Consider the following 16,255-nt stretch of genomic DNA (forward strand, 5'->3'; position numbering starts at 1 on the left):
AAAAACATGTAAGAATTTACACATATCGAATTTTTCAACGAGATCGAGATAAAATCAGATGCCCGTAAATAAAAAAAAATTAAATATTAACTAGACTTTAAAGTAGCTTAGATAACAGGATTTAACATAAGTTAAATAAAAAATAGGGTATAAAAATGTTCATACTCCACAAATATGTAGTTCATATGTACAAAGTATGTAGTTAGCTACGGTGTAGCTAACCTTACATTCTGTTTACCTTTTTTTGTTTAAACCTTATTTTATAAACAATCCAATAAAACAGAGTTTTCAAAAGGGATCACTCTTTTAGTAAACTGATTCAACAATCGGAGATAATTATGTGTTCAGGGCTGAAGGTTCTAGCTAGCTATTAGTATTAAGCCGAATATTAAAATCGAGGAATTCGTTTTTTTTTATTAATAAATCTTAATTTTTTCCATCGGTATATTTCGGCATATTTTGAAAATGAGACGGTATATTTTGGCATATTTCAGAGGGACAGACAGTATGAATTATCGAAAAATCGGAAAACAGTCACACTGATTGATATTCTTTGTGACAAGGTATGTTTTGTTTTCGTTTTATTTTTCAATGCGCAAAAACATTAAAAATACTAATGAAATAAGGAAAAATTATGGTTGTTTCTACATAAGCTGTTGTTAGCTATGTACTGAAATGCAGATTTACATAAAAGGGCGTGTTATATGCATAAAAAAGCATCAGAAGCTGCTTCGGCCAACAAACATGGCGTCGGTCTCGGTCTGCGACTAATCCCGTTCATTTTCTCTTCTCTTTCGCTAGTTAAATCGTAAAAACCTAAAAGCAAAATGACTGGTCGTGGAAAGGGAGGTAAAGGATTGGGAAAAGGCGGTGCCAAACGCCATCGCAAGGTCTTGCGTGATAACATCCAGGGAATCACCAAGCCAGCCATTCGTCGTCTGGCCCGTCGCGGCGGAGTAAAGCGTATTTCAGGCTTGATCTACGAAGAAACCCGAGGTGTCTTGAAGGTGGGTGCACTTACTTAAGAGTACTTACAAAGCGAACTACAGTTAACCGTGCAATATTTTCGTAGGTCTTCTTGGAAAACGTGATCCGTGATGCCGTCACTTACACCGAGCACGCCAAGCGCAAGACCGTGACCGCTATGGACGTGGTCTACGCCTTGAAGCGCCAGGGACGTACCCTGTACGGTTTCGGTGGTTAAATAAAACCCCGGCCGAAATATTATTCACCATTTGGAAACTATAACTTAATCCAAAACTTAATCAAAAAATACTTGATCAAAAACTTAACCAGACGCATATTCCATAACTATTTAACAATTAATCAAACTGACAGTAATAAATAAACATTTCGAGTAGTTGTCAAAAATTTAAAATCTTTAATTATAACGGAGAAAATAGCAATTATTAATTTTAGCAGCGCTTGCGGCGCTTTTGCTTTTGTTTCTACTTGCTTCCTTTGATGCATAAATCATTTCGTGGTGAAAGCAAGAGCACTCAAAGCTGTGGGTGGAGGCTCCTGATTGCTTTGCTTGTAAAACTAGAAATTTTACCCTTCATGGAAATTTTAAGGCGATCGCTTGTGGGTTCTGTTGGGTGCACGGAAGAGATTGTGTTCTGAAAAATTATAGTTTTGACTTGTAAGAGATGCATTAAAAGGTTGCCTCCTGATTCTTTTTCTTCAACAACAAGTAGGCAGTACGCGGCGACAACTTCTCGACAGCCTCATCCATGACTGTGTCAGACTGGTGGCGACGCCTGAACACCGGCATGTTGGGGGAAATGGACATCTGGCCAAACATATCGGAATTCAGTACTTGTGGCTGCAATCCGGAGCCCGAGCCCGAGCCATCGGTCATCTTATCTGAGGATTTTGCACCAAGGAGCCCCATGTACGTTTCCACTTGCTCGCGTAGTTCATTCATATGATTATGTGCATCAGAATGATTGATGCCAGAGTCAGGAAGCGTTTCTTTGCTGGGTTCTTGAGTGTCCTCTGGCTTGCGCTCTCTTTGGGGTATGTATCCATCGACATCGCGATAATTGGCCAAGATCTGGCTAAAATTCGGGTTCGAGACCCCGTCCCCAATGTCTTGCTCAAATTGCAACTTCGCGTTGAGTTTGAACTGGGGTAAAGAAATGGTTGAATATAGTTGGGAAATAGTTGTGACTGTCCAAGAAATCACTTACATGGCTCTCGTTGGCGAATTCGTGATCCGACTTCGACTCGTGTTTCTTGTTGACATTTTTCAAGTTTTGCTCTACGTACTTCATCTCGCTGCGCACCTTTCGGACCTGCAACAGAGTCCGGCGTGGCGACTGCTCTTCCTCGCGAGGGCTGACCTCCATTGGCTCCAGCTCAGATTGTTCCTCTTCACGTCGGCTTGAGTATTGCGTCTCCTGCGTCTTATATTGGCTTGAAAGTTGTAGATGCGGAAGATCTTTTCGCAGGGTCGACAAGACGCTTCGCGGAGTCGTTTCCGGGGTGGTGACGACGCTGTTGACCAGCTTTCCGAACTCCGTCTGGCGATACGTCGGCGATCTGTAAAATACAAATGGGATAATGGGAAAGCTCACAGAGAGATATGGCAAGGAAAGACATACTCTATGAGGGTTTCCTTCATTTCCATATATTCGTTAACCCCTTGGGATAGGGAGTTTTCCATGATCTTGTCAGAGGTCATTTGGCTGTCACAGATCATTAGTTGATTGCTGAGTCTTACATTCAGCTTCTCGGCCTTCTTGCGTAGAGTCCGTTCGAAGGACAGCTCCTGCTCAAGGCGCTTGATGTGCAACACCACCTGTCTGACAGTGAACTTCTGGCCCTTGGGCAGGCTATGCAGCCCGTTGAAGCAGCTGAGATCGTACTCCGGCTCCTTCTTCTTTTCGAAGTCTGGGGTGCCCAGGTGTTCGCGAATGCTGCGCTGCAAGAAATGGCTGATTCCCTGGTTGTGCCGTACATTGAACTCCACGATGGTGGTGTTCAGTTTCAGGCAGTCGAGTATGAGATTGGCTCCAATATCAGTCAGGCCACAGCCCTGCATGTCGACAGCTGCAAAAACCGAAGATCTTAGAGCGGGCTGGCCAGTATTGTTCCTCCTACTTACAATTTATCCAGACATCCTCCTTCAGCACCTCGGCGATCGATCGCAGGCCTTCGTCCCCGATCAACGGATTGTTAACGAGAAGAATCGTTCGTAGTCCCAAAATGGAATTGGCATCGACATTCCGGTAGCGCAGGGACCTTTCCCACCCCTCCGTGTAGTGTGATATCTTTTGCATCTGGGGAGGATATCAAGGATTACCACGTATCCTAAGTACTTTTACCTCCGATATACCTTGATCATTTCGGCCACATGCTTGGCCCCCTTTGAGCTGAGTTTGCACTCGCAGAGATCGAAATATACAATACGATTGAGATACTTGACCGTCTGGCAGACCATCTCGCACCCCTTGTCCCCAATGCTGGAACTGCGAAAGCTCAAGACCTCCAGGCAATCGTTGGCTACCAGCGACTAGAACAGAGGACACAATGATGGGATTTAGGATGAATCGTATCAGACCTACCTTGGCAATACACTCAATGTAGCCGTCATAAAGGGGCAGACCCTCGAGCTTGAGCACTTTGATGTTCTTGTTGTTCAACAAACAATCGGCGATGGACTGGACGAGGCCGCTGAAAATGAAGCGCGTGAATACCACCGGGCGCTTTTGGAAGAGCCGGGCCCGATTCTCCGTGTCGATGGGCTCGATTATATCTGCATGGAAAAGCGGTTGCTTAGTTTCCCCGCCCTATGGTCCGCCTCCGGCTACTCACTGTTTTGATAGAATCGTCGCATGCGCAGTATCAAGTTCTGCAGAACGATGTCATGTTGTAGAGCCTCGATGATTATCAGCCAGTCGGTCACGCTTAGCTTATCGGCGAAGACGTCCAGCGAGGTGTTCGCATTGGATTTCTTCCGAATTTCCGACACTGGTGTGAGATTTTTGGCGCGACATAGCTCTAAGTAGCGGAAATGGAAGCAACGACTCTTGCTGGATTTTTGGAGATAAGTCGGGCTCGATACAGCCGATCTGGATGCCTTTAGTAAATTTCTTTCCTGTCCTTTCCGTATGCCGGAGGCACGATCCAGAGACATGTTCTGTACGATGAAGCCCAAACGAGACTAGATTAAATATAAAACGAGCACAATTTCTAGACTGTAACAAATAGCGGACATAATATTCAAGGAAAGCAATGTTAAAACAAAATAAACAGCTTTGCTTGAGTATTAACTCCACTTTTTGATACGTCTTACCTAGACAATGTTTGATATACTAATACGAGTAAAATTTGTAGCAGCGGGTAACAAATACTAGTGGACATAATACTCAAAGTGATCTATTTCTATTCAAGCATATTCAAAGGATGCTATGTTTAAATAGAAATAGCTTCCTTTGAGTATTAAGTCGTCTAAACATTGTCTAGTGTTTGGTTATATGTTTTTTTGGTCAGTGTTGTGTAACTCTACAATTCTGCAGACCTAACCTTCAAAATTGCATAAGCCCAACGCTCTTCACTTCCGTTGTCCACCTCCCCACCGCTCTTCTCTCGTTTCCAAGTCTTCCAGTCTGATCGTAAACAAACAATCCCACCCGCATGCAGCACCACCAGCCCCCCACTACTCGTGCCGGTGGAATTTACGGTTCGGCAATTACTCGCGTGCCTGCAGTGCAGTCGTTTCTCTCTCTCTCTCTGTGTGTGTGCCAGGGTTGCCACAACATTCGTTGACAACTCCATTCCCATACAGCACAACGTTCCGTTGCCCGAGCTTGAGCTGGCTGTGGCTGGCACCGAGGCTCTTAGTCGTTTTGCGGCTTTTAAAGCTTCCACTTGGTTTTCGCGGTTGGTTCGTGTTCCGAAAACATTTAACGGTCTTTGAAATTTCAAAGTGCAATCGTGATTTATTTATTCTTTAAAGTAAGACCCCCGCCTGGTCAGCACTAAGTACGTTGCGTGGTTTGAAGCACGTTCCGTCGGCGGCGTCAAGTGTCATTAAAGTGATCTATCTATCCCGTACTCATCTTCCACATATGTGGTACCCCTCCCTCCCAGTTTCGAATCGAGTTCCGGTTCGTGCATTGCCCAATTTCAGAGCATGCGACACGTTTATTTAGTTCTGGGGTTCTTTGACTCATGCCTAATTACCAGTGACGTCGTGGTCGTGCTGGTGCTGGCCCACAGAAGAAGCCTTCTCGAAAATGTGTCAGTACAAGAAATTTGAAAGTTCTCTGTGAGCAGTCAACTGGCAATCGAGTGAGACATTGGAAGTGCTCCCTGAAATAATTACCATAAAAGTGTCAAGAGTCAAAGGATACTCCTTGCCTTCTGTGTTTGGACGGGTGCTAGAGGGTAAGTATTGGAACCGGTTTGGCTGCAGGCTTCAGATGTCCTGTAATTTGTTAAGGGGTTTGCCTCCTTACTGGGGATGGCTTTGATGGTAAAGAAGCTCTATGATTAACATACGAAGGGTTGCCCAACTACGTTCCGCTCCCCCCGTAGCGTATGTAAGGTCACTCAGTCCAGGTCAAGGACTTGCTTGCTCTTCCAAGTCGCGAGTCGATCGCACATTATCTAAGTGCCCGAAATGTAGCAATACTCGTACTTTTCGAGGCAGATTCGGATGAAAGAAGCAGTTGGATTGGGATATGCAAAAATCGAGCTAGAAAAGGAGACCAAGTGTAACGGACAAATGTTTTACGACACTTTGTCTGCATCCAAGCCATGTTACTACCAAGATTTGGCCGGGGCTCAGGGCTACAGTGGAGCCGAAGAGGTGGCAGGGACTACGCACATTACCATGAAAGTGAGACGGATGCGGGCGTCGCTTGAACCTGGCTATGAGTCAAAAACCAAGCTACCGCAACGGAGCTGCCTCCAGCCAACGTCCCCCTCCCACCCTCCATATGCCAACTCTCCTTTTGTTTGTCAGCCAACAACAAACAATAGCTCGCATGGAGTTTTGCTGCTGGCGTTGAACTTGACTGTCGGAGCCCCGTATCGGAATCGATGGGCATGACAAACAGGGCCCTAATATGGGGGAGGAAGTGTTCAAATTGGAGTACTGGTAGCCATGGGCATGGGCCCCCTCCGATTGTTTGCTCAGCCACTCGTTCGTGCCCCGGAAACTGAAGGCAACATTGGTCACAGCCCAAGCTACAGGGCCCGTCTCTACTCGTATCTCTATCTCTGCCTATGACTCTGCCTCTGACTCTCTCTGAGCCGCGCTTAACATATTTAATATAATTAAATGAACCCCTGACAGAGGCAGACATGGAAAGTCAACCGTCAGGTACGATGCGGTGCAGCTTAGCTGCCAACAAACGATTATAAAGTGGAGGAGCAGGAGCAGGAGCTGCTGGAACTTGTCGCATCATCATGCACAACATCCGAAATCAAAAATTGTTTCATTGAGATTTCCATTTCTCTGGGATTACCTTGGAGTCGCCAGCAGCTTTGTTTGTGGTTAACCGCAAGAGTTAATGGGATGGGATTTGATGGGAAGTGCAATGGAACGGAATGGGTAGCGCTGTGGCATCCATTGGTTGCAAAGTTCGCGTATATTGAACTATTTTCGTGCAGGATTTCACTTTTTGGCCAACTCTGACCGGGAAACAAAAGGCCAGGCCAAGCCGGGCCACGGCAGGCCAGAACATGCCAAGCGTGAACTTTGCAACAAGAGTCATTAGCACCAGGCAACCGCCAAGAGTCTATAGAGTTTGCCGAGTCTCAGTCCCAGATGTTGGAGATTTGGGAGCTGTGGAAAGGCAGCGTCGTCACCCGCCGACATCGTCATGGCTCTGAGACTTTGCTGGCGACTCTTCCACTTTCAGCTTACATAAATTGTGAGTGAAATGGCAACCGACCTGCAACCGTCAGGTCGGATCTGTGCGAGGCGGCGGCGTGACTTATTAATTTGCTTTAATTCAGTGGGTTTTCGCCGGGTGGAAAATTGCCAACAGGAAAGTGCGTCTCTATCACTAATGGACTTAATTAAGACTACATTCAGTTTGGCTTTAAATAGCCTCATTTAAAGTGGAGTGATAGCTATGGAGGCAAAGACAGTGTTTAAGTGTGTATACAGGGCGTATGGTTAATACTTAGAGTAATAGATTTCAAACCCACATACAATACATGTTCTGACTCTGTATCGCTCGGATTCACTGATGGACCCCATCGACAGTTTTGATAGATAGCCCCATTCGGATAGCCCCATGGAAAAGCATTGCAGCATGAAATTGTATGACCACCCGAGCATTCCCTGCCAGCCAACTGACCAAACAACCCAATTGCCTCTCGGCCATGAATACACATGGATAATTACAAACAAAGCTCCCAGCCAGCTTCTTTTCAGGCCTCGTCCCAAAACTGAGAAGAAATTGTTGCATGTGGCGCGTGTTGAAAGCGAAATCAGCCACAAATTGTGATTACTTTTGAATCAAAAGTGCCCCAACGGCCACTGCAAGGCTAGGGGGGATGGATTCACTAACGACCTTGTCTGCAGATTCGCTCCCCGCGATAAAGAGATGATTTTCAAAGAGGTGGGGTTGTGCAACCCGAAATATAGACAAGTACACAAATCAATTACCGGTTGACCGGGGCCTGGGTCTGAGGCATTTACGATTGCCAACAATTAAGAAATATCCAAGTGATTGCGAAATCAATGAACCGCACTCGGCGGTGGCTCTGTCTCTGTGTCTCTCTTTCTGTGCAGCGAGATGATATGCAAGTGCTCCGATTGCAAATGAGGCAAACCGAGTTGAACCCACGAACAATGGCAATGTCTGGCATTAATAAGCCGCCGCCAATGGTATCTGTATCTGTGGCTGCATCTGTATCTGACAGATGCAGTCATCGCTATGCACTTTTCACACGCGTACATGATCCGCTGTGTGAGAAACCAAACGGAGATAAGGCTACACTCCTCTCCAAGCTATGGAGAAACATCATTAAATTTTCGTACATATAAGGGCTGGAAAATCCCCCCCACAACTTTCAGTTTTCACTCCACTTGAGCGAGAACTTACTATAAATATTAACTGTGGAGATTATCTAGAATTTATTGGCAGTGCAGCAGTCCATAAAAGAGACAAATCTGGCACATGAATAAATCTAGATAGTACTCGCACAAGAGTAATACTTAATAATTGCCGGGCAGTTTAGAAAACGTTACGGTCGTTAAACCTTGCAAGAAACACACAAAAACAAAGTCAATAAAATTTCTTCAGCGGAATTCCAGGCTAGTGCTGAGCCAGCAGCAGACCGGCCAATAAAGAGCACACGTTTTAATTAATTTGCTCATAAAACTTTCGCAAAAGATTTGGCCAATTCTCACGCAGAGAACACACGAGCCACTGCAGCAGGTCCAGTGCCAGGTAACAGTTCCATTGAGAAACATTTGTCCGACCTAATTGTTGGGCTGGGTTTGGGTTTGGGGAAGATATGTTGCAAGTGCAGAACCAGAACCGAAAGCACACCTCTCCACTTTAGAGTGGAGTAGTTCTGTCTTTGCTTTCTCGAGCGAAACTGTTTTGGGGTCATAAGGCACAGCCCCAGAGTCTCCATAAAATGTGACAGACCAGGCCCGACGTATGGAAAATGGGTTAACACTGGGTTATGGGTTCTGTTGTAACACTCTGTCTATTTTCTAGGTGTTGCTCTGCTGGTGTCATTCGAGGGCGAGAGTCTACCTGTCATGTGGCAGTCGCAGTAACCAAAAGGTGCCCACTAAAACAACACCGTCATCGTCATCATCATTACCATGTACAACGAACAGCTAAGGCAATCCACAGACTACAAGAAGGTGCGCTTAAAAAGGACCCAACCGAATCGATGGAATTCTCCTAGAGAAGGAAGCACGACGGTGATCGTTAGCGTTGTATTTACTGCTCTAATCGCTATCGTTGCCTCTAATCGTCCGCCCCGCTTCGCTATGGACGGACAGTCGGAGATTGTACTGCGGCTGAAGGAGAGCCCTGAGACGAAAGTGGGTAAGTATCAATCAATCGACCCCACAAGCAATCTCATCAACCATCCAATCCCACCGCCCATCTAGGAACCCTGATCTACACCCTTAAGGGCTATGATCCGGACAATGATCCGCTTACCTTTGGCAAGCGAAACTCCCACGACAGCGAGATCATACGCATCGAAAATACGGGCGGAAACGAGGCCAAGGTCTACCTGGCCAAGGAGCTGGACCGCGAGCAGCAGGACGAGTATGCCATAGTCCTGACGCTGACAGACAGCCACTACAGCGACCACAGCTACGTGACGCAGAGCCTCCTGCTGCTGGTCGAGGACATCAACGACAACGTGCCCACCTTCCTGCCCTACCAGAATGCCATCGAGATACCCGAGGGCAGTGGCCCGGGCGTGATCAGCACCCTGGAGGCCACCGATGCCGATGAGGGGGCCTACGGTCAGGTGGTTTACTATCTGCAGGAGCTCGATGGCGACAACGATGTCTTCAGCATCGCCACGAACCAGGGCAAGGGCGTGCTGCGCCTCCAGCGAGAGCTGGACTACGAATCGAAGAGTCTGTACCAGTTGCGCGTGCTGGCCATTGATCGGGCCAATCAGGGACCGGTCAACACCGGCACGGCTGCCATTCTGGTCAAGGTCAAGGACATCGAGGATCAGCCGCCGGAATTCGTGGAGGTTCAGGCCGTGGCCCGCATTGCCGAGGATGCCCCTGTGGGCACAAGGGTACTGCGGGTGCGGGCGATCGACGGTGATCGTGGGATCAACAATCCGATCGCCTACAGTCTGGAGGCCAACGATCTGTTCGACATTGACCGACACACGGGTATCGTCCACACGCTCACCGAGCTTGACCGAGAGGAGCAGAGCGATCAGGTGAACGGAGCGCATATTCTGAGGATCACTGCCACCGAGCTGTCCAAGTCCAACACTCAGGTGGCTCCCGTCTCGATACGCACGGAGGTGACGGTCATTGTTAGCGATGTGAACGACGAGATTCCCACTTTTGGGGAGTCGCTCTATCGCTGCGAGGTCAATGAGAATGCTCAGACCAATACGCCGCTGAACTTCATCGATGAGGATGTGCAGAACGTGGTCTACGATCACGACGAGGGCAACAACGGCACCTTTCGCTTGTTCCTTGATCCGCCCAACGATCTCTTTGAGATTGTTCCCGAACTGGCGGTCAATGAGGCCAACTTTATGCTACGCGTCAAGAACCCCAAGTCCCTGGACTTTGAGCAGTTTGTAGAGATCAACTTTACCATTTTTGCAAGGGAAATCGATGAGCCCAGTCGATGGAGGTGGGTTGGACGGTGGGAATGGGTCTCGGAGCTCTAATTGTTGATCTTCTTTCTTCTTTCAGTTCCGCTCATGTGCAGATCTTCATACGGGATCAGAACGACAACTTTCCGGAGTTCAGGCATGCGATATATAATGCCAGTGTGCTGGAGAACAGCGATCAGGGCACGATCATCACCAAAGTGGAGGCAGTGGATGTTGATTCGGGGGACTACGGCACCATGGGCATACGCTACACGAACCTCAGAGGAGGCCTAGCTCATTTGTAAGTACGCAAGACTTAAATCCTTAGCTTTCGTAACTTATAGGGCGCTTTCTCCGTACAGACTCCATCTGAATCCCATAACGGGGGTGATCACCATCAAGCAGCATGGCGGAGCGGCCTTTGACCGGGAGATCATCTCCCGACACTACCTAACCGTAGAGGCCATTGACAATGTTGGCCAGGGCAATCGGAACACGGCCCAGATCATTGTGGACATTCAGGATGTCAACGACAATGCCCCCACCTTCCCCCAGCGACAGTACGAAACGAAGCTACTGGAGAACAAGGGCGAGTTCGAGACGCCCCTGCAATTGGAGGCTCGCGATCTGGATCTGAATGGAACCGAGAACAGCCAGATCACCTATGAGATTGTGGAGGGTCTCTACCGCTCTAACTTCACCATTGATCCGCAGAGCGGACTTCTCCAGCCGCTGCATCACTTCGACTTCGAGGAGCTGGTGGACACCGATCGGAGGAGTGTGCGCCAGGCCGGCGGCAGCATGCGGGAGATCGATCTGCTTGTGCGGGCTCGCGACTCTGGCATACCCATGCTCTCGACGGTCGTGCCGGTGCTCATCTATGTGCAGGACGTCAACGACAATCCGCCCATCTTCCAGAAGAGCTTCTATGCGAAAACAGTGCCCGAGGATCTGCCCGGCAGCAGCTCAGTGCTCCAGGTCACGGCCATCGATCGCGACGGCTCGTCGCCCAACAATGCCGTGGTCTATCGCATCCAGACGGGGGCCAGCGACAAGTTTATCATCAACTCGGAGTCGGGCGTGATATCAGTGGCCCAGGGCGCCAACTTGGATCCCGATCTCACTGACAGCAAGCGTTCGATCTACACTTTGTCCGTGGTAGGTACTGGAGGACTTTCGTTCTATATAAATGCTGAGGACATCTGGTTTTTATAGCTCGCTCTGGATGGAGGACTGGGCAACTCTCAACTGATGAGCACAGCCACTGTAAACATCAGCATACAGGATGTGAACAACAAGCTGCCGCTGCTGACGGACCTGCCCGCACTGAAGATCGTGGAAAACACGCAAGTGGGAAGCCTGGTCTATCGGATCAGGGCAACGGACTCCGACCAGAATGCCATACTGCGCTACAAGTTGAATGCGGAACACTGCGAGGGCCGGAACGAGGAGGGGGCTTTGGTAAAGGCCAGCGAATACGACTACCTCGGGGCCTTTGAGGTGGACCCCATCGAGGGGAGCCTGAAGGTTGTCAAGCTGCTGGATCGCGAAAGGGTCGAACACATCAAGCTGGCCATTACAGTGGAAGATCTGGCAGCGGCCAAGGGCAAGCAGATCGTAGAAGGTGAGATCAGACAGGGATTCAGATCCTAGATCAAAGACTCAATAAACAGTAAGATGAACGCACTTTAGCTATGCCTAGCAGCTGACAGTCGAAACGTACCCTTTATTTTATAATTTAATTATTTTACTTTGCCTTTGCTTAGACCCTAACCATATCTTTCGATATCCGATTAGGTTTCCTTAACATTCAGGTCCTGGACGAGAACGACAACAATCCCAAGTTCAAGCAGCCCTTCTACCGCCAATCGATCACGGAGAACAGCATCAATGGCGCCATGGTTGTCAATGTGCTGGCCTACGACGTGGACAGGAATCGGACCATCACCTATGCCCTGGAGGGCAATCCCACCTACCGCAGTCTGATCCACTTGGATGCCCAGACCGGGGAGATTGTGGTGGCCAATAAGATCGATCACGAACAGCATCAGTGGCTGAACTTTAGCGTACGGGCCACAGACTCTGGTCTGCCTCCACGCTCCTCGCTTATCGATGTCTATGTCACGGTGCTGGACGAGAACGACAACAATCCGTACTTCATTGGAGGGAGCAAGAACTACACGATCAGCGAGAAGGCAGCGCCGGGAACGAGGGTGGCCACCGTCCAGGCGGCGGATGCGGATTCGGGGGACTTTGGCAAGATCACGTTCCTCATGGATCGCATTAGTTCGCAGGGAAAGTTCACCATAGACGCGGACACTGGCGTCCTGACGGTGGCCGATCGTTTGGATCGCGAGACCAAGGACTCTTACAATCTGGTCATCGAGGCATGGGACAACTATCAGTTTGGGTTTCTGGCAGGAGAGAGCCGCAATGCCTTCAAGCAAGTGTTGTAAGTACTTGACCATGAGCGGTATGGGCTTAGAGAGAGCATTCCATATATGTAAGAGTCCAATGCCTTTCAGCATTTCCATCCTGGATGAGAATGACAATCCGCCGGAGGTCAGCCTGCCCACCAGCTGTGTGCTAATCACGGAATACCATGAGCTGCACGAGCGTATTGCCAGCATTGTGGGTAAGGATGCAGATGATCCAACCACACCCAATGGACGATTGGACTTTGCCATTACCCAAGGCAACAAGGAGGGTACGTTCGCATTTAAGAAACCTTAACCAAACGATTATAATGTATTTGCGCATCTCCCTCCGCCATAGGAATCTTTGAGCTGCGACAGCTGGATGCGTGGAACGCCCACATCTTTGCCAGCCAGAGTCTGCGCAACAAATTCGGCAACTACAGCCTCACCATGACCACCAGGGATTTGGGTCTGCCAGCGAACATCGTGCACAGCACTCTGGACATTTGCGTGTCAGACTTCAACGATCACGCCCCGGTGTTTGTCAGGCCCTTGCACAACACCACGGTGCGTGTGCCGGAGAATGCCACTGTCGGTAGCCTGATACTGCAGGCCTATGCCAGCGATGCGGATATGGGCCAGAATGCCCTGGTACGGTACCGCCTAAAGCCTGATCCGTTGGGAAGCTACAAGATGTTCGAGGTGAATGCCAACACGGGAGAGCTCTTCCTCCGGGAGCCACTCAACCGCGAGAGGCAGAAGATACACGAGGTAGGAAGTCCCAAAACACAGAGTAAAATATAGATGTGAATGATCATTATTTTTTTCTTCAAACAGATACGCATAGAGGCATACGATCAGGGTCTGCCCACATCCCTGAGCACCGATCTCGATCTGACCATATACGTGCGCAACGTCAACGACTACGAGCCGCAGTTCATTGTCAACGAAATAGCCGTGAACTTTACGGAGCACTCGGACCCGGGGGCGGAGCGTATCAAGCTGCCCGATACCATAGACAAGGATCAGCTGGAGCAGGACGATCCAGAGGAGACGCCCAGTCAAGTGTGCTACTTCATAGTGCGCGGCAATGAGGCTGGCTACTTTCGCCTAGATCCTGAGACCCATGTCCTGACTCTCGATCGCGAGCTCGACCGCGAGATCGTGGCCAACTTTACGCTTTATGTAAAGGCCACGGAGAATTGCAATAATGATTCGCTCTCCAATGACCATCAGCGTCGTCGAATGGCCATCGAGATAGACAACAAGATCGCTGGGCATCTGCGACATCCACAGAACAACTACGACCGCTTCAAGCACTCGCGTCACCTGCGGTCTACCGAATACGAGACGGAGCAGGCCACATCCTCGTCTGCTGAGACAGAACTGGTCTCCTACGAAAGCTACGACAGCAGCTTGGAGGATCACCCAGGTGAAGCGGATCAGCCTCCGCCCGAAGGTGACAGTACGATTGTTCGGGTTCTGGTCAGGGTTCTGGACATCAACGACAATCCGCCGCGATTCCGTTCCAAGATCTTCACTGGCGGCATCACAACCAATGCGGACTTTGGCCTGAAGTTTATGCGCGTGGAGGCCACGGACGCCGATGAGGGGGCCAATGCCAAGATCGGATACTATCAGGTGGGCGAGATCAGGCAGACCCTGTCCGAGGGACTGGAGAATGTGCGAAAGGCCCCGTTTCTGCTGGACTCGGAGACGGGTGAGGTGCAGCTGAACTTTGATCCGCAGAAGGGAATGAAGGGGTACTTTGATTTTGTGGTCCTGGCCAACGATACGTTGGGCATGAGGGACGTGGCCCATGTGTTCATCTATCTACTGCGCGAGGACCAGAAGGTGCGATTTGTCTTCCGACTGCAGCCGGATGAGCTGCGCGCCCGGGTGGACACTTTCAGAGAGTAAGTCCTAAAGGGAATGCCCTGAATGAATCGTAGCTAAGTGCCTCCCTCTATTTCTTGCAGCACCTTGGGCAACATAACCGAGTCAATTGTCAACATCGATGAGATCAAAGTGCACGAGAACAAGGACGGCTCGGTGGACAAGACCAAAACGGACCTGTACATGCATCTAGTCGAGCGGGAAGATAACTCCATCTACGAGGTCGCCGAGGTGCTCAAGCTGATCGACTCGCACATCGAGAGCCTGGACGAACTGTTCAAGGATCTCAATGTGCTGGACACACAGCCGGCGGAGGCCCAACTCCTCACAGCTGGCCCCACCAAGGGCCCCCTGTTCGTGTGGCTTGTCTTCACCAATCTTTTCATGGCCACTCTATTGGTGGTCATCCTGGCCCTGTGCGCGTCACAGCGGAACGGCTACAGAAGACAGCTGCGAGCCGCCAAAGTCAATATATTCCGTATGTCCAACTCCCATTTTGGCCATGGAACAAGGTCTCAATTACCGATTTCCACTATATTTTTGTAGGCGCTCACTCATCGCTGTCTCTGCAGCACACACACGAGCCGGCCACGCGGGTGCCGAACACCAACAAGCACAGTGTCCAGGGTTCCAATCCCATCTGGCTGAAGGGCTACGAGAACGAGTGGTTCAAGAACGAGGAGACTGCGAGGTGAGCGTACAAAAAAAACCCCCAATTAATGGCTAATACTTAGATTCCCCCTATCTGATGCACAGTGTTGGCGGTCAGGACTCGCTGGACGACAACTTCCTGGCGGTGGCCACCCAGGACATGCACGAAACCCTCAAGGGCACCGCCAAGCTCTTCAACAACAGCAACGATCTAAACCGCCACTTCAATCTGTACAATCAGATCGATAAGCTAACGAATAATGCTCAGATTCTGGCCCGCAAGCTGGAGACCACAGAGCTGTAGCCACAGTCCATCCAACTATTTATTATGCCTAGTCTAGGGTAGTCTTAAGCCTAGCATAGGACTAGCAAATAAGACCCATGTAAATATATGTACTATATTGAAGTGTCATCAATGGATTCTACGTTATTAATATTATTATTAACTGTACAGACTTACTGCGTATTTCAGGTCCGATTTTAATTAAAATATAAACAAGGCTTCTGGCTACGAATGATAAAATATAAAACAAACGAATGCGCCCTAACTGGAACGGGCACGAATGAGTTGATTCAATTAGTTGTGGCCACGAGGCTATGTGATAACACTTACCAGAAGATTCAGAAATATATGGTAAAAATGTATGATTCTGGTTTTTGCTTCCGCTTGGTACACTCCTACACCACAGTGCAGGCAAATAAAAATCTGCGAACACTGCACCTGCAGCCGGACCTAGGATCCCAGGTGCCCAGGTGGCCTCGCGGTATGTTCGTGACACAGGATACAAAAAAGAAACAATATTTTTCGCAATCACCACAAAATTTGTAGATGCTCAACCAAATTTGGATTGCAAAGAAAAAAATTGTTTTTTTATTTGTTTGATTATTTCGTGTTGCAGGAAACGACTTGTTTGGCTGTGAAGTTGTAAGTTTGGAATACGTCTCTACTGTGAGTGCCAGTTCAGGGCCTTCCCAGATACAGATCTCACGCGTGTGCCTCT

The 16,255-nt window shown here is 49.0% G+C and overlaps 3 protein-coding genes across 5 annotated transcripts; 2 read left to right on the forward strand and 1 right to left on the reverse strand.

The window, feature by feature from the left end:
- Nucleotides 1-462: 462 nt before the first annotated feature.
- LOC108156407 (histone H4) lies at nt 463-1,371 on the forward strand. The gene is made up of 3 exons (XM_017287851.2): nt 463-563; nt 802-1,007; nt 1,073-1,371. Exons 2-3 carry the CDS (start codon nt 828-830, stop codon nt 1,202-1,204), a joined length of 312 nt encoding a protein of 103 aa, XP_017143340.1. The 5' UTR covers nt 463-563; nt 802-827; the 3' UTR covers nt 1,205-1,371.
- Nucleotides 1,359-16,190, reverse strand: LOC108156406 (protein Cep78 homolog). Of its 3 annotated transcripts, XM_017287850.2 has the most exons (9): nt 15,868-16,190; nt 15,715-15,802; nt 3,820-4,144; nt 3,570-3,760; nt 3,341-3,517; nt 3,110-3,284; nt 2,607-3,054; nt 2,193-2,544; nt 1,359-2,128 (listed from the first exon to the last, which is right to left on the reverse strand). In XM_017287850.2, exons 3-9 carry the CDS (start codon nt 4,139-4,141, stop codon nt 1,655-1,657), a joined length of 2,139 nt encoding a protein of 712 aa, XP_017143339.1. In that variant the 5' UTR covers nt 4,142-4,144; nt 15,715-15,802; nt 15,868-16,190; the 3' UTR covers nt 1,359-1,654. The 3 variants fall into 3 exon arrangements, with proteins under 3 accessions (XP_017143339.1, XP_017143337.1, XP_017143338.1); XM_017287848.2 differs by lacking the exons at nt 15,715-15,802; nt 15,868-16,190 and adding an exon at nt 4,531-4,611; XM_017287849.2 differs by lacking the exons at nt 15,715-15,802; nt 15,868-16,190 and adding an exon at nt 4,301-4,403.
- Nucleotides 4,708-15,721, forward strand: LOC108156405 (cadherin-23). The gene is made up of 13 exons (XM_017287845.2): nt 4,708-5,394; nt 8,694-9,032; nt 9,098-10,328; nt 10,391-10,591; nt 10,653-11,448; nt 11,506-11,914; nt 12,088-12,742; nt 12,816-12,997; nt 13,066-13,478; nt 13,545-14,623; nt 14,687-15,081; nt 15,150-15,294; nt 15,360-15,721. Exons 2-13 carry the CDS (start codon nt 8,804-8,806, stop codon nt 15,556-15,558), a joined length of 5,934 nt encoding a protein of 1,977 aa, XP_017143334.1. The 5' UTR covers nt 4,708-5,394; nt 8,694-8,803; the 3' UTR covers nt 15,559-15,721.
- Nucleotides 16,191-16,255: the final 65 nt, after the last annotated feature.

Source organism: Drosophila miranda, chromosome 2 (genome assembly GCF_003369915.1).
Source record: "Drosophila miranda strain MSH22 chromosome 2, D.miranda_PacBio2.1, whole genome shotgun sequence".
Classification (NCBI taxonomy): Eukaryota; Metazoa; Arthropoda; class Insecta; order Diptera; family Drosophilidae; genus Drosophila; species Drosophila miranda.